The sequence below is a fragment of the Planococcus citri genome, chromosome 2, assembly GCF_950023065.1.
Source record: "Planococcus citri chromosome 2, ihPlaCitr1.1, whole genome shotgun sequence".
Lineage (NCBI taxonomy): Eukaryota > Metazoa > Arthropoda > Insecta > Hemiptera > Pseudococcidae > Planococcus > Planococcus citri.
In genome coordinates, this window is record NC_088678.1 from 24,534,468 (window position 1) to 24,556,752 (window position 22,285).

General features: G+C 32.9%; 3 protein-coding genes across 6 annotated transcripts in view; 2 read left to right on the forward strand and 1 right to left on the reverse strand.

Annotated features, from left to right (window-relative positions):
* LOC135835115 (uncharacterized) overlaps window positions 1-22,285 on the forward strand; it is a 473,170-nt gene that overhangs the window by 368,986 nt on the left and 81,899 nt on the right. The window lies entirely within an intron of this gene.
* LOC135835134 (endocuticle structural glycoprotein SgAbd-9-like) overlaps window positions 856-22,285 on the forward strand; it is a 98,287-nt gene continuing 76,857 nt past the window's right edge. The window contains exons 1-3 of the mRNA XM_065349272.1: window positions 856-1,029; window positions 12,298-12,536; window positions 12,650-12,768. Of these exons, the coding sequence (XP_065205344.1) occupies window positions 1,009-1,029; window positions 12,298-12,536; window positions 12,650-12,768 (379 nt within the window). The 5' untranslated portion in view covers window positions 856-1,008. The remainder of the gene's footprint in view (window positions 1,030-12,297; window positions 12,537-12,649; window positions 12,769-22,285) is intronic.
* LOC135835125 (speckle-type POZ protein-like) lies at window positions 17,942-21,381 on the reverse strand. Its single transcript, XM_065349253.1, has 2 exons — window positions 21,217-21,381; window positions 17,942-19,707 (listed from the first exon to the last, which is right to left on the reverse strand). Exon 2 carries the CDS (start codon window positions 19,585-19,587, stop codon window positions 18,505-18,507), a length of 1,083 nt encoding a protein of 360 aa, XP_065205325.1. The 5' UTR covers window positions 19,588-19,707; window positions 21,217-21,381; the 3' UTR covers window positions 17,942-18,504.

Consider the following 22,285-nt stretch of genomic DNA (forward strand, 5'->3'; position numbering starts at 1 on the left):
CGAGTATCCAATTTGTAAACGTATAAAAAGATACTATATAGGGTGCGAATAGGAATACTTAGATATGTACGATTATAGGCCCACGCAATAGAACCTATAAAGATGAGGGGGTTTCAATATGTATATATAATTCTGTAGGTTTGAAATGAAATTTGATTTGACAGCTGATGTCGATACAATTATACAATAGGTAAGTACCTACTATTCATTTACCTAATAAAAGTTGAAGTTTGAAGCGAAGAACTATTTCCATAGAATAAATTACTTTCACAAGCATTTTTTTACTCCTCCCTCCCCCGCAATCATACTTTTCTTATTGATAATTTTCATCAAATCTGTGACTCAATTCAGTAGGTAAAGGTATAACTGGAAGGTAGATATTTCTCAAGGAATATTAAAAATTCAAAAAAAAAAATCTGTAAGTAGGTAAAATATTCAAGAAAAAATTTCGTTATTACAACGAAACTAATCTAAGGTTTAATTTTTTAATTAACTTTATTGCGATAAATGCCCGGCGAGCAATTTGGGCAAAAATATGACGACCTGGTCGAGATCTGAGTTCACGAGTGTTTTTTTTTTTTAGCATTTAGATTAAACCGCAGTACCTACGCTTCGGTATCGTGTATCATTTTAACTTTATTTCGTAAGTTATGGAAAAAAAAGTTCATCGCATTATGATGGCCTGTCATATTTTATTAACAAGATTCGTCGAGAGAGGCGCGCTAAGCAGGGTAAAGATGCTGCAGGGGACACTAGTTTATCAACTCCTACCAAAAGTTGTAATAAACATATCATTAAAGATGGTACCGGACGCTTTTCTTTGTACACGCGTTAGAGTTAAATACAATTAGCCTTACCTATAAAACCTGATGGCATTCTAGCTCTCACAACAGTTACCAATTTTCCAACAACAGTGCACGAGTTTATTCGGTTCGCGTTTTTTTTCTCTTTCTTACTCTCGTTTCATTTTACGTATCGTGTTGTGTGAACGGTGTTAGTGCTGCAATTATGTCTACAGTTAAAGTTTCGGTGAGTGGAATGTGTTTGATTTAAATTGTCAATTCGCGAGCAATAAAATATACTGAAAATGTACAATCTGCAATCTGCATAAACACGTATATTTTTATCTAATACTGACACCTATAGCTTCCAAAAATGCACTCAAAATACTCTACTCCAGCTTGAACTGGGGGTCTGGGGGAAAAAAGTAATTCCGAACTTATCTATTCGTTTTTCTGATGGAAATTTTGTAATCCATGGAGAGGCTCGGTGGGGTGCTAATTTCAATACAAATGCATCGTTCTCGCTCTTTTTGACTTATCTAGGGCGACGTTCTATTAAAAAGAAACCCCATTCATCATTTTGTAATAAAACTAATGCAACGTTTGTCTTGCATTTGTCACTGTTTTTAACGTGTTTTTGGAATTACGTTGCTGAGCTTGGCACATTTTTCGCGTGCTTCTACGGTACGTGAAACGTCAGCTTTGCTTATTTTCCTAAACGTGTTGATGTGTTCAAATTATTTTACCACGAGTGTGTAGGTACTCGAACCTCGCTACCATCATTATCTTCCAGACGTCTCGTATGGAAAAGATATGTGGTATGCAAAAAGTTCGGGTGTAAGTAAATTATTTAGGAGCTTGAGGAAATGTTGAGGTGTTTTTGAATTGTTTTTTTCATTTTTGAACGTACGTGGTTAGGATAGAGATAGGGAGGCGCTTTAGTTGAAGAATCCAAGATAAAATATGGATAAATAGGCAAAGTAATTAATTCAACTTCAATACCTAACTCAATTTTGAATTTAGTAGGGTCTTCAAATAGATGTCTGAAAAATGAAATAAAAAAAATTATAGAAGATTAGAAATTGCATCAAAAAAATTATAGAAAGGTCATAAAATAAGACAATTTTAGGAGAACGTTGAAAAAAATAATGTAAAAAAAAATCGTGAAAAAATTTGAAAAACTGTTTCATAAGTTTTTGTATCATTTTCTGAAATTAATTTTCTAACCGACATTTTTGAAAAAACAGGCATCGTAGCCAAATTTTTCTAAAAAAAGTGACTTTAGTGACTTTCATCAGTGAAAAAAGTGACCAAAAAAGTGACCATTTTTTTTTTAAATTCCAGAGTTCAGGAGAGCAAAAAATCGAAAAACAAAAGCAAAAAAACGTTTAATATCTCACCTAAAAACCACCTATTACTTTATTCTCCCGTCTGGCCCCACCGAAAAATCCGTTTTTTTAAATTTTAGAATTTGAATGATGTTTTTTTGAAGGAAGTTGATTTTGAAAATGAAAAAAGACAAGCCTAATCGAGAGCGAAAGCTCTTGAAAAATTGTACTTTGAGAGGCATAAAAACGATGTTTTTTATGTGAGAAGTTTATCTTTTCGCTTTAGAGCTTGATTTAAAAAAAAAAAATTCCATCTTTATTTTGAAAAAGAAAAGAAAAAGCTTTCGAAATTTGAATTTGTGTTCTTAAAATTCTGAAATTGTTTGAAGAGTGATATTCCAAAACTCGCTTTGTCCATTTTCACAACTTTTCAGGAGAGAGGAAAAACAGTTTTTCTTTAAACGGGTAAATTGGCTTTTTAGGCGAGTTTAGCACTTTATTTGGGTGGATTTATGATGTAGGAGAGTAGGTATACATTTCATCCACTAAATACTGCTGAAAAAAATTTCATTAAAAATGGACTAAGCCCGTTTTGGAACATTATTTTTTTTTTAATTTTTAGTGAATTGGCTATTTAGGTGAGTTTAACACCTCATTTTGGTAGGTTGATGATGTAGGAATGTGAGTTAATACTTCATCTACCAGGTACCACTGAAAACCCAACTTTGATAAAAATGGACAAAGCGAGTTTTGGAATATCACTCTTCGTTTAATAAATAAAATTCGCATAAAATCCTTTGAAAATGAGTAAAAAACGATAATTTGGATGAAAATTTTGTTTAAAAAACGAAAAAAAAAATCATAAAAGTAACTTTTTTGGAAGAAAAGTGACCAATAGTGACTTTTTGATGAAAAAAGTAACCAAAAGTGACTTTTCGTGAAAAAAGTGACCAAGTCACTACAAAAGTGACCCGCTGCGATGCCTGAAAAAGTATGGTCTGAAACCCCAAAACCAAAATTTCAGCTTCTCATCAACTGGATTTTTTCATCTCTGACAATGTTTTTTTAATTCAAAATTGACTATTTTCAGCATAAGTATATTTATTCAGTAAAAATGATGGAAATAAGCTCTAGAACTAATATTAATATTACGTAATTCCTCCGAGTCAAATTTTACTGTTTATTTTCATTCTGAAGCCATCAGTGTGATTTTCCAATTTCTCCAAAAGATGTGTTAATTATTAATTTTTGCTACTAAAAATCAAGTTGTGACTCAAGTAGGTACCTATTCTCGACCAGTTTGATAAGTTTGCTCACATTTGAGCCAATTTCCAGGCGGATGCTTCGAGTGCGTTTTTTACTAGTGTTTTTATTAGAAAAAATATCCAAAAAATCAAAAATCATCTGTTCGAAAATAAATTTTTGTTTGAACAAATAACTGTATCTTGTCTGAAATCAACACTTTGCATCCGAATTTCACCATTTTGAGGCATTCTGGAGCCTCCAGCACAGTTTTCGATTTCTTCAGAAAGAATGGAAATCAATTTTGGGTGTCTAAAAATCGAACTGGGGCTTATTCTCGATCAATTTAACGAGTTTATCCATATTTGAATCGATTTTTAGGCGGAAATCTCGAGTGCGTTTTGTTGATTAACATTTTTATGAAGGAAAAAAAAACAAAAAAATCAAAAATGTGTTGTTCAAAGAGACATTTTAAAAATGTGCTCGAATGACCCAATTTGGTCTAAAATAAACCCTCGAATCCAAATTTCATAATTTCGAGCAATTCTGGAGCCACCAGTGCGGTTTTTAATTTCTCCAGAATTTCAAAATTTCTTCAGAATATAAGATCAAAAATTAATTTGAACAGCCAGCAAAAAATTGAATTTCAATCTGATTAATTTTTTGTTTTAATTCGATGTAATTTCAAGGCGGACATCTCGAGCTGGAGAATGCTGGTCAAAAGATAATCTCAATGAGTTACCTGGAAATCGGTTTAAATGAGGATAAATTTTTTAAACAAGTCACCACAACTCGATTTTCAGCTTCCCAAATTAATTTCTAAGCCTTCTGGAGAGATTTGTAAATTCTATAGACATGCAGTCATCATAGCCAAATTTTTCTAAAAAAAAAGTGACTTTTGTGACCTTCAGCGGTGAAAAAAGTGACCAATTTTTTTTATTCCATCGTTCAGGAGAGCAAAAAATCGGAAAACAAAAGTAAAAAACGTTCAATAAGAAATCGGTACAATTCAATTCAATCACGAACCGACATAATACCTACATATCTCACCTGAAAACCATAGTTTGTTCTCCCTGGCCCCATAGGGAAATCTGTTTTTTTTTTTTTTTTTTTTAATATGAGAACGAGTAGTACATTTTTTTACTTTCAAAATTTTAGAATTTGAATGATACATATTTTTATGAAGGAAGTTGATTTTGAAAATGAAAACAGAAGAGGCCTAAGCGAGGGCGAAAGATCTTCAAAATTTATATGTATTTCGAGAGACATAAAAACGTTATTTTTTTGTGAAGAGTATACCTTATTTTTCAGATTTAAAACTCGATTTTAAATTTTCCATCTTGATTTTGAGAAAAAAAAGAAAACAAGCCCGAGCGAAACGAGGGCAAAACCTTTCGAAAACTGATGTTTCGAGAAGTAAAAATTTGTGTTTGGATAAAAAACTATTTTTTTTATTAAAAAAGAAAAAAAAGATTCAAAAAACTGACTTTTTGGAAGAAAAGTAACCAATAGTGACCTTTTGATGAAAAAAGTAACCAAAAGCGACTTTTTGTGAAAAAAGTGACCAAGCCACTTCAAAAGTGACCTGTTACAATGTCTGGAGACATGGAAAATCTTGTGGGAGGAGGGTTCCATAATGACTGGTAAATAGTGGAATTCGCTTCCCGGGAGGGAGGGAGGGAGGGAGGGGGGGTAATAAGTTTCAGAACTAATTTTCATAATTTTTACAGAATAAGTATCACCAAAATGGTCAATTTTGAATTTTCAAAAATTGGCTAAAAATTGAAAAATCCATTTGGTCAGCTGAAATTTTGATTGTGAGGTTTCAGACCATGATCTTTCTACAAATCATGGGTTCCGTTCAAATCGAAAACAGACAGGCCAAGAAGTTCTCTTGTAAAAGACCGAGAGAGAATTCAAAAATTGATTTTTTAAATCAAAAGTATTCTAAAATAGTACAAGTAATTTGGTTTTGAGAAAACTGAAAATTTTTAATACATACATTTTTGAGTTTTGTATTTGTAAGAAATAAAATTTTTGATTAGAATTCAATTTTCACCAAAAGGAAAAGCTATTCTAATTTAGAGGTTTTTATTGACAAAAAAAATAAAATATTAGGCAAGGATTTTGAAAATTGGTGCTGGAATTCATTTCGGTCATTTCTATGATAATTTTTCCATAAGTAACTGGAAAATCCAAAAATTTTCTGAATGCTCCAGAACGACTCAAAACTACAGCCAATTGATTCGAAAGGTCGAAATTTGGCTAAAAACCAAATTTCAGCTTTCTATCTCAATTTGATCAAATTTTTAATTTTTTGCCATGGAAAATTTGAATTTTTAAAAATTCACTAATCAAAAAATGAAATTCAGCATTTAAAATTTGGCTTTGTGGTGCATTTTTAATTATTTGAATCTTTTTTTGTCCAGCTCAAAAAATTTTCTAAAGATTTATAGAATATTGCCGAAAAAATTTAGTGATTTTCAACGTATTGTATATACATATTCCAAAGTCAGTTACAACGATGGACATTAAAGACATGTTTCTTTCATGAAAAATTCTGATCCATTTAAAAATTGGTTTATATCAGTTCGTTTGTGAAAAAGATAACATTTTTATGATAAATCTGGTTTTTTCTATGATAAATTTCATTACACCTACCAAAAACAGTATCTTCTGATGGTGGGATTACTCGAGATACCTACAGATAACATTTAACAGCTCATTTTACGCTACATTTAAGGCTGTATTTTTTAAGAACCTCTATAAACTCAACTATACTCGCACCGGCTGTAAAAATAAACACTCGTAACAAAAGCTCCATCCATGCTCTTTTAAAGACACCTATCAGCGCTCACACGTTTGCAAACAAACTTATCGAACTCTGTTTACAATTTGACTACCTACTCGTATATGGCGCTTACTTTAGTCCTTCCTTATCCTTACCTATACCAACCAACCCATATTACCTTACCGTGTGACAAAAACCTAAACTTTCTAAACCATATTCAGTCGGCAGATTACCCGGTATTTTAATTTATTACCAAGTCGAATCCATTGTGGCGTAAAATTTCACTAAATGAATTAATCCCGTAATGCGAAAAACACCCAAACCAAGCAACTGGAAAAAAGACTTATGTTGGAGCTCGTAAAATTACCATCTCGAAAATTATTGCGTCTAGTTTCTCGACAAACATTAGTACCAGTACGAGTACGTTTGTGTTTTAAATTCGGTATATTTTTTTCTGCTTATCTGCTAAACTTTTGCATCATTATTATTCGAATATATACGCTGGAGAATTAACTTTGACCTTGTATACGTATGGAGAGGAGGGTTCAACGGTGAAAAGGATGGAATTTAAATGTTTAAACAAACTTTAAATTTAAAACGATCCGTTCGCTGCTTTATTACGTTAATTTTTTAAAACGAGTTTTTTTTCCTAATGCGAATTACACTTATCCAGATTCAGGCATACTTGGGATCATGTCAACTTACTGAAAGACTTTGTTCAAGTTGTGAGAGAGAAAAAAAATGCTTTCTAAAGACTCTTTGAATAAATTTTACATAAGTTAGAACTTTTATCGAATTGTTTTATGTTTTGTGCTAAAGTAGGTAGTACGTCGCGAGTCGCGTCGCTTTTTAGTGTCACTATCAAAAATTAAATTAGTCCTTTGAAATTTTTCATTCTTTAAAAAAGTGAACATTTTTATAACAGCGAAATACCTAGGTAATTTATTAGAAAGGATGAAATTTACATTGCTTGTGTAAAGACAGTAGTAGGTAGCATAAGTTAATAAGGGATGCGTTTTAAAAAAAAAATCGTAATTGATTTATGAATAATTTGAAACATGAAAGAGGAAGACGTACGGATTTTTTCTTGACACGTTTTTTGGCTTATATTATCTATTTATTATACTTCAGGTCTTATTGATACGAGTAGAAAAATTTACAGCTAATATGTATTGTACCAATGCGTTGGATAATTAGATTAGCTCATTTTTCCTTTCATATTTGAGAGGAACGATATTTCAAAGTGCCCTTAGTCCAGTTTTTTCAAATTGCGTTACAAAAAAAAAAAAAAAAACTGTTCTAATTTGTCCATTTTTATTGAATTTTTTTTAGCGGTATCTGGTGGATGAAGTGTATTAGCTACACTCCACTTCATAAATCAACCCAAATAAAGTTTTAAACTCGCCTAAATAGCCAATTTACCAGATTAAAAATGAAATTTTTTAAAATAAACATAGGACGTTTTGGAATATTGCTCCTCAATTTTTGGTGAATTTTCAAAGACATTAATACAATTTTATTTCACTTCATTGTTATGCTTTTGAAATAAAATTTGTTATTTTTCTTCATCTGCAATTTTTTAGTTATCAATTTATTTTTTTTATTTATTTATTTTTATTTTTATCTTCATTTTGAACAAAAATATTTCCAAGTTATTTTTTTAACATCCATAAAATTTTAAAAAATGTATTTTAATGAACAAAGTGCACGAATTCAGGAGACTGTGCGAATTCGGCGTAATGTATAAGTAGGTACCTACTATACTGTTCAATTTCCAAGTGATTCAGTCGTTCTCGAATGATTTATCCTCTCTGAGCGAATCGTTCGCAAAATAATCAACTTCGATTTTTATTGATGATTTGTAGGTAATATGTCAATTGTGTCAGTTGCCAAGTTTTATGGTGTAATCTTTCATCTGGATGGATTGTCAGTGATTCAATCCTTCGCGAACGACTACTCTGCTCTGAGCAAATCATTCTCAACCGAGAAATGAATCATTTAAATTTTAAAATTTTCCTGGATAGATGAAAGAATGTTTCCTTTTGTCTTGTCCTTCATTATACATCTTATTTGATTTCCAAGTGATTCAGTCGTTCTCGAATGATTCATCGTTGTCCGTTTCTAAACCAAAACTTCGAAAAAGAATTATCTCAAATTTATGTTCATAGACTCGTAATGTAAACTTTTATGGTACTGCTCTGTCAAAATGCAATTTGACCCAAACATAATTGCGATCAAAGGTTTTTTTTTGGTGAATATATTGTGTAGGATGGTCTGCTGAACAACATACTAAAAGTTCCCATCCCTACCCCACGAGCTAACCCCCCCCCACAGTGGATCAAAACCCGCCAAAATTAGTTTTTTGTCAAAAACTTCTGAAATACATATCAACTTTTGAGTAAAAGTTGAAAATTACCAAAAGGTCATTGGGGGGGGGGGCATAATATGACCCCAAATTGATGAAAAATGTCCAAAATCATACAATTGGTTAGTACCCCCATTGTGATCAACATATTATCCAATTTTCAGCTTCCTAGATCATCCCCACTCCTCTTAAGGTGGAAAAAACAGAAAATAGTGGCAAAATAATGGGGTTTCCGCCTTAATTTTGCCTCAAATGGGGTGATGACGACCTAGGAAGCTGAAATTTGGATATGTTGATCACAATGGGAGTACAGAACAATGGTATGATTTTGGACCCTTTTCATCCATTTGAGATCATATTATGCCCCACCAAAAAAATGACCTTTTGGTAATTTTCAACTTTGATCCTCCCCACGTCAAAGGTCAACTCTAGCTCTCAAAAGAATCCCATTCCCCAAGCTTGACTAAATTTAATCAATTAGAACAGGTTCCAAGTCCCAAGTTTTAAAATGTGAAATTATTAAAATCATGGCGCTTTGAGGGGCCGTAACGCCACCTCCCTTGGGGCTAGGGAGTTAGTCGATAGCTCATTTGATAGGTATTGGAGAGGACATAAAATCATCAGTGAGCTCATTTTACCCAAAAGTTAAGTTTTTGACGAAAAACTGATCTATGGTGGGGTTAGCTCGTGGGGTAGGGGTGGGGACTTTTAGTATGTTGTTCAGCACACCATCCTACACAATATTCACCGAAAAAATCTTAGATCGCTATAATGTTTGGGTTCACCTATTTTTTTCCGCTATTTGACTGGGTTCGCGAACAAACATCAGTTCCAATTGTCGATAATGAATTTAAAAATGTTATGATTCGTCATAAAAAGAGAGAAAATGCATGCATAAAATATCAACAAAATTTTCTAAAATTGGTCAAAATCGATAATTAGCAAATTCAATTGAGAATTTGTTGAGTAAAGTTGTAGTTTTAAAACATTGCAATAATATTGCATCAAGATAAGAATAAACAAATTTATGAAACAAAAAATCAGTAAAAGTGACATAAAATTGTTAAAATTCCGACGAAAAATTAAAAGAAGGTGCAAAAATTGTATAAAATACTGCAGAAATTTTGGAAGGTTTATGGAAAAGTAAGCTAAATTTTACAGAAAATGTGTTGAAAATGAATTGAAACTCGATAAGATATCATAATAATTTCTCAAAATGAAGAAAAAATGTTCGAAAATCTACAACAAATTGACTTATCTAATTGATGAAAAATTTGATGAAAATTATGTACAAATTTTAACAATATTTTTTTCAGCTTCACCAATTTTCGTACCTAATTTTCAACGACTTTTTGGATTAATTTTTCCATTTTACAAAAATTTTCTCAATTTTCAACAATTCATAAGTTGATTAGACTGATTTTTACACAATGTCAAGTTATTTTAGGTTTTTTTTTGCATTTTCACTATTAAAAATTTTTGTAATATTCTACCAATTTCTGGCATATTCAATTTTTGAATTAATTTAGGCATTTATCGAATTATTTTCAAGTTTTTAACTATTTTTATGCTAATTTTTCATGAGAGAATTTTTAAACCACCAAAGTAGAAAGCTCATTTTTAGCAGAACATTTGGTTTTGAAGTGGAGCTGTCAAAGGAGCCACAAATTACTCAAGTAAGGGTAAGGGTACCAATTATCGACCCCTCAGTTTATTTTTTGAATTTCTCGGAGCCAAATTGAGCTGGAAATGTCGGTGATGGTGATGGCTTAAACGATAACTTGACATGTCTACTTCAACATCCCAAAGCCCCAAGACCCAACATTGTCGTTTACTATCTTTTTTTTACATTTTCCGAAAAAAGTTCAAAAATTCGACAAAAAAAAGGTGACCCAAATATCGACCCCCTAAAAAAACGTGTTAAAAATGAGTAAAAAAAAAACACCAAAATCAAAGTCTGAAGGCGTTAAACAAATATTTATTGCTTAATACCTGAATATAAAGTATTTAGAACGTTTTTACAAATTATGAAAATTGGTCACTTAGGTACCAAAAAACAGTGACCCTATAATATCGAACTCCTCAAAAAACGTGTTAAAATTTAAAAATGAGTAAAAAACACCAAAATCAAAGTCTGAAGAAGTGAAGACGTTAAAATAGATATTTATTATCTTGACAATATATCAACATAAAAGTATACCTTAGAACATTTTATTGGAAACTTCGGCCCATTTCTTACAATTTTGGTTTATCTTTTGGCATGTCTGTAGCAAAAAAAAGTCTTGAGATTGTCAAAACAATGGGGGGGGGGTCAAATTTGGGGCACTTCATAAAAGTAACTTTGACCAGAAATTTGAAAATTCACCGTTGAAATTATCCAAAAAGTAATTAGCACTAATTATTCGTTCCAGTGTCAGCTTTAAATAAAAATTAACACGAAATTTAGCCGCCAAAAACTATATTTTCACAAGCTCACTTCGAACAAAATTTAAAATTGAATGTTGACTTTCTGATTTTTGTTTTTTGCTTGTCATTTCTCACCATTTGGCTTTAAAGCAGTCGCCTTTTCTGTGAAAAAGGAATAAGAAAAATGTCTTTCCAAACATTTTGTGGCATTATCAGGCGAGGTAGAGGGGGGTCGGATTTAAGGGTGGTCGATATTTGGTACCCTTACCCTTATCCAACATTTTTGAAACCAAAAAAATATGTTTTTTTATTGTCAAAAAATTACTCAAGATGTGAGCACACTCATACAAAATTACATTTAAGGAAGTAACACAATTTTTAAAATCAGGGTACGTATCAGATTAAAACAAAAAAAAAACCTAATAGGAAATTCGATCTCTTTTTCACATTCATATTCAAGGTACCTAGCCTATTTTCAAAATAAATTCATCAATTTCGACAAAATATGCAATCGTGACAGATTCACTTGTTGTACCTCTAAAGCACCAGGAATTAATTTCCCATCAAACGATATGCAGGAAACAAAGAAGACATTTTGATTAATTTAAATATTTTGCTAATTTAAACGTAAACAATTCATTTATCAAACTGACCACAAACACGTCGCGTCGCTATTGTCGGGTTCATTTGATGTAACTATACTCGTATCTACGGTGTGTGAATACGTATAGGAAGTTAAAAAGCATCAACGGTGGTGAAAAGTAACGCTTTCGCGTCTTTCATCAGATGTTTTATTCAATTTCGGAAAAAGCTTTGAAACGTACACGAAGAAGAGGGATGATATCGCAGCAGCACTCGAATGAACGCTAAGAGGGTGGGGGGGGGTGACAGGGTGGTAGCGGAAGAAAATAAGGAAAAAACGAGGGTAAACGGAGAAACAGCTAGACGATGAAACGTAGAACTTTTTAGATACGTTATTTCAGCACATATTAAGGCTGACTAAAAGCCTTGTAATTTAGAAGTAAGTGTAAAATTCAAGCTAGATTCTAATCAAGTTTCCCAAGATTTAGCGATGTCGGTTACATTACCGCCGAATACCGATACACAAAGGGGCACCCTGGTTTATTGTTTTTATTAAATGGCAACGCGAATATATAAAACTCTGGTAGCGGTAGCCGACTGCCTTATATCCAGCGTGTGAGCTGTGAACCGAAGTATCCGTCGCTGCCGAATCGAACTTTCCAAATAAAAACTCTTAATCTTATCGCGAGATCTAGTTTTTGAGTTGTAAAAGCCATCAAAACGCAATAAATTCTTTTAACAAAGAAACTTAAAGTACGTAATTGTAATTTATAGCAAAAACCGTAACTATTTCTGTTGCAGTTATTGATTTGTTTATTGGCTCTGGCGAATGTAAATGTGCAATCGTTACCGCAAGTACCGAATGGAGCTCCTTTGCCACCGTACCCGACCGGAGCACCTCTGCCACCACCGTTCCCGACCGGAGCTCCTTTACCGCCGCCATTCTCTAGACCAGCATTTCCGCCACCTCCACCGGGTACCTTTGTACCAATCATTCAACAAAACTTCGATATAAATCCAGACGGCGCTTACACGTTCGGGTAGGTAACTCTATAGTAACATATGCCATTCTAACCTACTTTCTGCTTTGGTATAATAGTAAATTACCCTTCATTAACCTCGCACTTACGGTATTCTTTCTTCTCGGGGCTAGATATCAATCAGCTGATGGAAGCGTGAGACAAGAAAGTGGATCGGTGAGGTACCCGAATGTACCAGGAGTCGAACCAATTCTCGCTGTCCAAGGCTCGTACGCTTATACTGCTCCCGATGGTGAGTTTTTAAATACGATTTTACGTTTGTGAATCGGAAAAGTCGATTTGAATTAAACTGTATTTGACAACAAGATGATATTTTCTCGCAAATGCCTGCCCTTTACTACCTTATGAACCGATAAAACCATAAAAACCCACACTCAGATTATCCTAAATTTCATCCGGGGCCAAGGGCCATTATTGAACTGAAATGGCAACGTGCTTCTAATAATTTCCTCGTCAACGTGAATTTTCAACCCCTCAAGGGTTCCGTATTTTGGGTTGTCAACCATCTTCGATTGAGGTGGTGTTATACTGTCTACTGAAACAATGTGTCTCTGTTTTGCTCTCTGCATAGCGTAGAAAATATAGATGGATGACCCTCGGCCTCATCTGTACTGCTGAGAAATTTCATGCTCTACAATGTTCTTTCTCTTTAGTTTTTTTTTTTGTTGAGTCCTTAATTTTTCGTACAGCCCAAATTTTCAAAAAAAAAAAAATATAGAAAAGGTCGATTTTTTTGACATAAGCAAAGCTGAACCAGCTCAAAGTACAAAAAAAAATCTTGAAAAAAAAACAATCATTCTACTCGTAAAAATATCGTGTCCAGTAGCTGGTTTTTCATCACAAGAAATTAATTGATCCATTGTCAGAGTAACATAAAGGGTTCAAAAAATTATTGAGCATAGAAAATGATGAATCTGAACTTTACCATAACTCTGGATTTTGACCAAATTACAGAGAAAAATTTACATTGAGTTGAAAGTGTCCTTAAAGCATCTTACAAGGGAACCTCTTGAGGTGTCACACTCCGATTTGAACGGGACTGCAATTTTTGGAAAGAGCATAGTCTAAAACTCCCAAAACCAAATTTTCAGCTGCCCAAGTTCGTTTTTCTATTTTTGGCGAATTTTTGAAAATTCAAAATTGACTGTTTTTGGCGATTTATGCCTTTTTTTAAAAGTACGTACTTGATCAGTAAAAATGATCAAAATAAATCCCAAAACTAATATTAATTACCCAAATCCAAATTTCACCATTTCCAGCCATTCTGGAGCCTCCAGCGCGATTTTCCAATTTCTCCAAAATTTTGAATTTGCTCCAGAAAGCGTGAATATGCAGTTGGGCAGCTAAAAATCGAGTTGTGTATTATACTCGACCTGTTTAACGAGTTATCTACACTTGAGCCGATTTTGGGAGTGACACCTCAAGAGTGGTTTTTTGTCCAGCTTTTTTCAAAATTAAAAAATCCAAAAAATCAAAAGATTCCCGTTTGTGTGGAAATTTTTGAAATTCACGCGAATCGCTGTATTTTGTCCAAAACTAATCCCCAAATCTAAATTTCACAATTTCCAGCCATTCTGGAGCCTCCAGCTCGATTTTTCAATTTCTCCAGAATTTTGAATTTGCTCCAGAAGGCGTGAATATGCAGTTGGGCAGCTAAAAATCGAGTTGTGTATTATACTCGATCTGTTTAACGAGTTTATCCACATTTGAGCGGATTTTGAGAGTGGCACCTCAAGAGTGGTTTTTTGAGGTGTCACTCTCGCTCCAAAACGGCTGGAAAATGGAAAAATTTGCGCTTTGGGGGTTGATTCTCGAAGAAATACAGCGATTCCCACAAATTTCAAGAATTTCCTCACACACTGGTTATCTTTTGATTTTTTGGATTTTTTAATTTTGAAAAAAGCTGGTCAAAAAAACCACTCTTGAGGTGTCACTCCCAAAATCGGCTCAAATGTGGATAAACTCCTTAAACAGGTCGAGTGTAATATACAACCCCATTTTCAGCTGCCCAACTTCAATTTACGCCTTCTGGAGCAAATTCAAAATTCTGGAGAAATTGAAAAATCGCGCTGAAGGCTCCAGAATAGCTGGAAATGGTGAAATTTGGATTTGGGTAATTAATATTAGTTTTGGGACTTACTTTGACCATTTTTACTGATCAAGTTCGTACTTTAAAAAAAAGCATAAATCGCCAAAAACGGTCAATTTTGAATTTTCAAAAATTCGCCAAAAATTGAAAAATGAATTTGGGCAGCTGAAAATTTGGTTTTTGGGGGTTTTAGACTATTCTCTTTCCAAAAATCGCGGTCCCGTTCAAATCAGAGTGTGACACCTCAAGAGGTACTCTACAAGGAAAATGGCACAGGTATCCATCACAAAAGATAGGATTCGATTTTCTATACCTTCCTGATGCAAAGATATTCCAACTCAAAACTAGATTTTGAGTAGAAAGCACACGTTAGAAAATTATTGTAGATCACGAAAATCAAAATTTTTTAACTTGAGCAAATTAAAAAATTCTGTTTTTCAATATACATGCCCCAACCAGGGAGATATCCAAACTGACAGAATATTTTTGAATTGGGCAAAACTAACTACATTTAAAGAGCGAGTAAAAATTAATTATAAACCAAAATTTCAGCTACCAAAGTCCACTTTTCGATTTTTGTTGAATTTAAAAAATCAAATTTGAGCAAAAAATGTGATCAATTGAAATTTACCTATATTAATTGATATAGGGAGCTGAAATTTGGCTTGAACATATACCCTATTTTCGAACCAATTAAATCGAATGCAAACGGCTTCGAACTATTTTGAGCGGATCTGGAGCCTCCAGAAAACTTTTGAAAATTTTTTAATTACCTAGATATTTTGGAGTTTAATCGATCAATTGAGTCTTTAACAATTGTACTTATTGACACTCTTTGGGAATCAGGAATTTACAAAATACAGCTGGAAGTCCCAGAATGGCTTAACACCACTTTCAATCGACTCAACGAGTAGAAATCAAATTTTAAAGTAAATGTTAGCTTTCCAAATTTATTGAGTAAAATTTTGTGAGAATTTTAATTTTCAAAAATTTGCTGGAGGCTCCAGAACTGCTCAAAACGGTTCAAATTTATTTCCAATCTATTTGAAGACTCGAAAATAGGGTACATACCAAATTTCAGCTTTACAGGTCAATTTGACAAAATTTCGATTTTTTTCACATTTTTGGCCGAAATTAGATTTTTAAAAATTTACCAAAAATTGAAAAATTTTAGTTAGTGATGTGTTCCATTATACAAAAGTATAATGTGTGGAAATTTACAGCTCTATTGATCAGGACAGGGATAAAATTAAAAGTGAAAAAAAAATCATTCAACTGAAATTATTCGATTTTCTGCAATTCGAAGGATATGCAAACACGCAACTTGTGGACGTAGAATATGTTGCTCTCTTCTCCTATATTGCGTAGATAAGAACCTACATTTATGAAACACTCTATTTCTGCGTACTATTGAACAAATTGAACGATCTTGCGTATCAAATTATCCATATTTGTCATATTGTTCGTATAGTAAAATATTATAGATGAATTTTTCGACAACTTTATAATCCGTCATCGTACACACACTTGCCAAGTTTATCAAACATTTTCGCAAAGTTTACCGGAAACTTTTCCCCTTTTCTTTCTTTTTTTGGTAACTCGGCAAAATGACGAAATTAAAAAAAAAATCAATTTACAACTTCTTTGTACTTATGTCAACTTGAAAAGTGTTTTTTATAATGTAGGCAGTTTGATAAAATTTAACGAAGTTTAAACTCTTGTTTATTCGCTCATTCGCTAAAATAAACGCGCGTGAGAAAAAAAGCTAGCTAGGTATTTAAAATGGTAAACGAAAAAAAAAAGAATAAAAAATTACCAAGTTTCAAGAGATAACGCTGTAGATAAATTAATTTAAAACGCAATTTTTAAAGGGTTATTTAAAAATTAAAAAGAATGAACTCGAGAAGGCCGAATTCCGTAAATTTTGTCGTTTTCAATGAAGATTATGTTTTGTATCTTGGGATTTCACGGGTTGGGGAGACAGAAGTTGTGTTTTTTTCTACTTGGTTCACTGGATCTTAGCTCTTTGATAAAATTTTGTAAATTGAAGTATTTTTAAAATTATTTTCACACGAGACAACCAAAAAAAGGAAAAATTTCCAATCTATGTATGTAGTTGAGACTCGAGAAGAAAAGATTTTTGAATCATTGAAATTATTTTCACAATTAGGTACATGTTGAGGAAGAAAAAAATCAAATTTTATTTAAAAAATGTTTGAAAATGTTGACCGGAGACTGGAGAGTTCTAATCCCTCAGAGCTCAAAACTAAATGCTTGAGGTAGTTGAGGTATCAAAATAATTCATCAAATGTGACTGAAAATACCATTAAAGGATTCCATGAAGCTTCAAGATCTCTCTACTTACTCTGTTGCTCACTTATGAAAAATTCATTGGCATTGATTACCAAAATATATTTGACCGTCATAAAACCTAAACGATAATCGAGTCACTGTAAAGAAAATTTTTCAAACACGATGACACACCTACTTAATTATATATCCATTACACTTAATTAATATTACCAACTCATTCAGCCAGGGTATTGATTTAATAACCAGTTCGGTGTTTGGTTTAAATTATTGCACCCAATTATCGCACGTTCAAAACCGCGAACAAATGTTAAATTACGAGAGGTAATATTTAAAGTCAACAAACCACCATAATGAGGTAGTCGTTAAAGAAACCCAAAACATGTAAAATGCTCTTCTAATCTACGAATAATCGCCGCCTTTCATAACTCGCTTCCATTTCACGTGAAATATTAGATATTTCGTCTTATAAAACTCGTATGTACAAGATGATTACGATTCGTAAATGCGAACGGGTTGCTAATCCACAAGTATACTTACGTACGATGCAATGCGATTGCGAAAAACTTTTTTAAAAAATTAATCCATGGCTTCAATACATATTTGACAAGTTGAATTCCAAAGTTAAAGTTTTTTCATTACGATTTACGAGAAATAGTTTAACGTGTTTAATCATCGAGACGATTTGTGTAAGTTTATAGGGCAAGGGGCAATGTCTCAAAGTTTTTTTCAGTACTTTGGTGGAATGGTTAAATTAAATTGCTAATACTGTGTTGAAAATATTTTCCTATTTATCACACGATATTTGTTTGTACATAATAATGCACAAATTAGCAGTAACAAATCGAATATTTCTCAAAAAAAAAAAAAAAAAAATTAAAAACGAGTTAAAAATGTTAAGATGGTGTTTCAATCGATAAAAATAAATCTAATTGAAATAAAAATGAGATAAAATGTATCTAGATAAACATAAAAACTTGCATTTCACCAAGAAGATACTTTCGAAAAAGTTCTAAAAATTTTTATTTAAAACGGTTATAAAAAATTCAATAATTCCGTAAATTAAATGAAATCTAAAAAAAAATATATAAAAAAATAAGGAATATCAATTACCTATACAGATACAACTTAAAGTAACAAAAAATAAAATGCAAAATAACTTCCCAAAGATACTGCGAACATTACTTAAAACAAATTCCAAAGAATGTTTGTACGAAAATCTGACATCTAATTTTATTTGGACAAAATTTACCTTATTTCTAAAATATGTAACAAAAATAGAATAAAACAAAAAAGTGTTCATCTACTTAATACTGGGTATTTATGCGTAAAAACGAGATTAAATTAGAATTGCTGAATTAATGAAAACCAGAGTGGCCAAAAATGCTTTAATTTTAACTTATCAGAAATAGGATTAATTATGTACCTATCATATTAATTAACCACACAAAATATCTATGTATAAAAAATTGAAATTAGCTAGCTGGTATAGGTGCCAACTAACTTGCTGATGAACAAAATTCAATCACGTTTAGAAATCAAGAACAATATTATAATTAGTTTGACAAATTATAGTCGAGCCAAAGCTGAGCACAACTCATTGACCAACTCCTTTGATTTAATATTTTTCCAACCCGTTGTATTCGACACTTCACGAGGTTTCGATAAGATGAACTTCATTACTTCATTTTTCAGTTCTTTAACGCCATGTAAATCTGCTAATGCTAAAATACTCGCAGCATTTTCCACCGATAACGTCCTCCGCAATTCTTCGGCACAAATCATTTTCAATTGGTCCAAACCATATTTATCAGCAGCTTCCAACAAACTATCCGCTACCTTTTCCAGATTTTTACATTTTCCAGTATAAATGTATGACAAGAGTTCGCTAATCGTTTCAGCGTTGATATCATCGATATGTATACGATTTAGCCTAGTTTCTTTCATATCATGTCTAAACATCGCAGCAAATACAGGACTGTGCGCCGCCAGGATATTCTTATGCGCTGGGAACTCTTTATCGTCACTCGCTACGAGACTGACATCACTAAATTCTCCTTTTTCAAGCAATTGGCCCAAATTTTTCGAAAGATTACAAGCAGGAGGGCTTGGAAACAGTTGCTGTTTTCTGCATTCATGTAAGGTGTTCTTGGTGGCATCACCACGAACTGCAGAAAACTCGATCTCGAACATAATCCTTAATGTATTATTAATCAAAAAGTTGTTTCTAAAATTGTCATCTTTCTTGAGAAATTCTTTAGCACCCGGACTATGATTAATTGCCAAATTAAATTCGGTCACTTTACCGGTTTTAATAGTGAATACTTTATTTCGATGGGAATCCAAAACAAAAGCGTTCAATTTTGCGTATATCTTGTCCTTTACAAGACTGTCGTTCGTCATGTACACAGAAATTGTATCTTTGTCATCAGTCTCTCCATTAGGTTTTAGCTGTAGATTCCACTTGAATTTATCATTTGCGGAGACTGAGAATGCAGAAGCATATAATGTACTTCCTTCTGCCTCGTGAAAATTAAAATTATGAATCGTCCAAACGTAACTTACTTTATTAATCTGAACTTCGGTACTGCCACTTTTTTTGGCTAATTTACACAAAGGTGTACAAACGCTAGAATGGCACGACAATGGCATATTGAGGGCAGTAAATTTGCAATTTTTTTGAGAGAAATGGTAATATGAAATTTGAAGAATATTGTTCCGAAGAATACGATTACCTATGTCATTCGTCCGTTCTTTCTGCTTTATCCAAAACTGAAACAATAAAAATCGTAAGATCGTATAAGTAGGTATGTAAGTATAACTCACCAACAATTTGCGTTCTTATAGTTCCTTACTCCTTACAAGGAAACCTCTTGAGGTGTCACACTCCGATTTGAAACGGACCGCGATTTTTGGAAAGAGCATAGTCTAAAACCCCCAAAACCAAATTTTCAGTTCATTTTTCGATTTTTGGCGAATTTTTGAAAATTCAAAATTTGACTGTTTTTGGCGATTTATGCTTTTTTAAAAAAATTCGTACTTGATCAATAAAAATGGTCAAAATAAGTCCCAAAACTAATATTAATTACCCAAATCCAAATTTCACATTTCCAGCCATTCTGGAGCCTCCAGCGCGATTTTTCAATTTCTCCAGAATTTTGAATTTGCTCCAGAAGGTGTAAATATGCAGTTGGGCAGCTGAAAATCGAGTTATGTATTATACTCGACCTACTTAACGAGTTATCTACATTTGAGCCGATTTTGGGAGTGACACCTCAAGAGTGGTTTTTTGACCAGCTTTTTTCAAAATTAAAAAATCCAAAAAATCAAAAGATAACCGTTTGTGAGGAAATTCTTGAAATTTGTGCGAATCGCTGTATTTCTTCAAGAACTAACCCCCAAAGCGCAAATTCTACCGTTTCCAGCCGTTTTGGAGCGAGAGTGAAACCTCAAAAAACCACTCTTGAGGTGTCATTCTCAAAATCGGCTCAAATGTGGATAAACTCGCTGAACAGGTTGAGTGTAATATACAACTCGATTTTTAGCTGCACAACTTCATATTCACGCCTTCTGGAGCAAATTCAAAATTCTGGAGAAATTGAAAAATCGCGCTGGAGGCTCCAGAATGGCTGGAAATTGTGAAATTTTGATTTGGGGGCTCAGTTTTGGACAAAATACAGCGATTCGCGTGAATTTCAAAAATTTTCACACAAACGATAAACTTTTGATTTTTTGGATTTTTAAATTTTGAAAAAAGCTGGTCAAAAAGCCATTTTGAGGTGTCACTCTCAAAATCGGCTCAAATGTGGATAAACTCGTTAAACAGGTCGAGCGTAATATACAACTCGATTTTCAGCTGTCCAACTGCATATTCACGCCTTCTGGAACAAATTCAAAATTCTGGAGAAATTGAAAAATCGCGCTGGTGGCTCCAGAATGGCTGGAAATTGTGAAATTTGGATTTGGGTAATTAATATTAGTTTTTGGGACTTATTTTGACCATTTTTACTGATCAAGTTCGTACTTTTAAAAAAAAGCATATATATCGCCAAAAACAGTCAATTTTGAATTTTCAAAAATTCGCCAAAAATCAAAAAATGAACCTGGGCAGCTGAAAATTTGGTTTTTGGGGGTTTTAGACTATGCTCTTTCCAAAAATCGCGGTCCCGTTCAAAACGGAGTGTGACACCTCAAGAGGTTCCCTTGTTAGTCAAGTTTTGCATGAAATTAATATAAATTTTGGTCAGTAGATTACCTATAGATAAGCAGTTAAGCACTCACCTATGTATTTTTGATATATTCATTTAAAATCACATAAACATCCAGTAGGCTATAACTCGACACAAAACGACTACCTATCGATATCTGAAAACGTCTCACAAGTTGAACGAACCGATTCGCTTTATTTTACGATTGATCTGTTCTTCAGCTTAGCTTCGAGTTATAGTAATACAAGCAGAAAATACCCGTCCTTCGGACGGGTGGAGCTGCATTTTTTAAAATTCATTTGAGTAAATAAAAAATTTTTTGGTAATTGTTGTCGTATTTCACCTAATGTGGTTAATGACACTAATGCCCCTCCAAAAAAAAGACCTTTCTGTAATTTTAGCCTTTGACCCTCTCCACTTCAGGGGTCAGCTATAGTTCCTGAAAGTACTTCATTCCTCAAGTTTTAATTCTGAATGTCTGAACTAAGTATATTAGAACAGTTTCCAGGCTGAAAAATTGAAAATTCACCATAACCTACCTACAAAATTTGACACGTTGTGAATCATCTAGTTAGTTTGAGCTCAAAAACTTGCGAAATATCAAAAATTTTACTCCCCCGGCCTTTTTTCCAAAGTAGGCACTCCGGAATAGACATATTTTTTGAACAAAAAATTGCTAAAAATGATAAAATTGATCAATTATCCGTTTTTAATTCTTTTTTTCATTTTCATTCTTAGTTTGAGCTCAAAAACTTGCGAAATATCAAAAATTTTACTCCCCCGGCCTTTTTTCCAAAGTGGGCACTCCGGAATAGACATATTTTTTGAACAAAAAATTGCTAAAAATGATAAAATTGGTCAATTATCCGTTTTTAATTCTTTTTTTCATTTTCATTCTTCGAAGTTTGAAATTTTTATTGAAGAGATCTAGAGCAGTTTTTGCTTATTTACATATGAATGAATAAAAAATTGTTTGGTAATTATCTTATTTCACATTCCACCTGATGTAGGTAATGACAGTAATGCCCCTTCAAAAAAAAAGACCTTTCTGTAATTTTCAACTTGAACTCTCCCCACTCCAGGGTCAACTCTAGTTTCTGAACGTTTCCCATTCCTCATAGCTTTATCTCCAAACATCGCTG

Coding starts and splice junctions, on each gene's coding strand:
- LOC135835125 (XM_065349253.1), bottom strand. CDS start 19,587: ATGCCATTGTCGTGCCATTCTAGCGTTTGTACACCTTTGTGTAAATTA.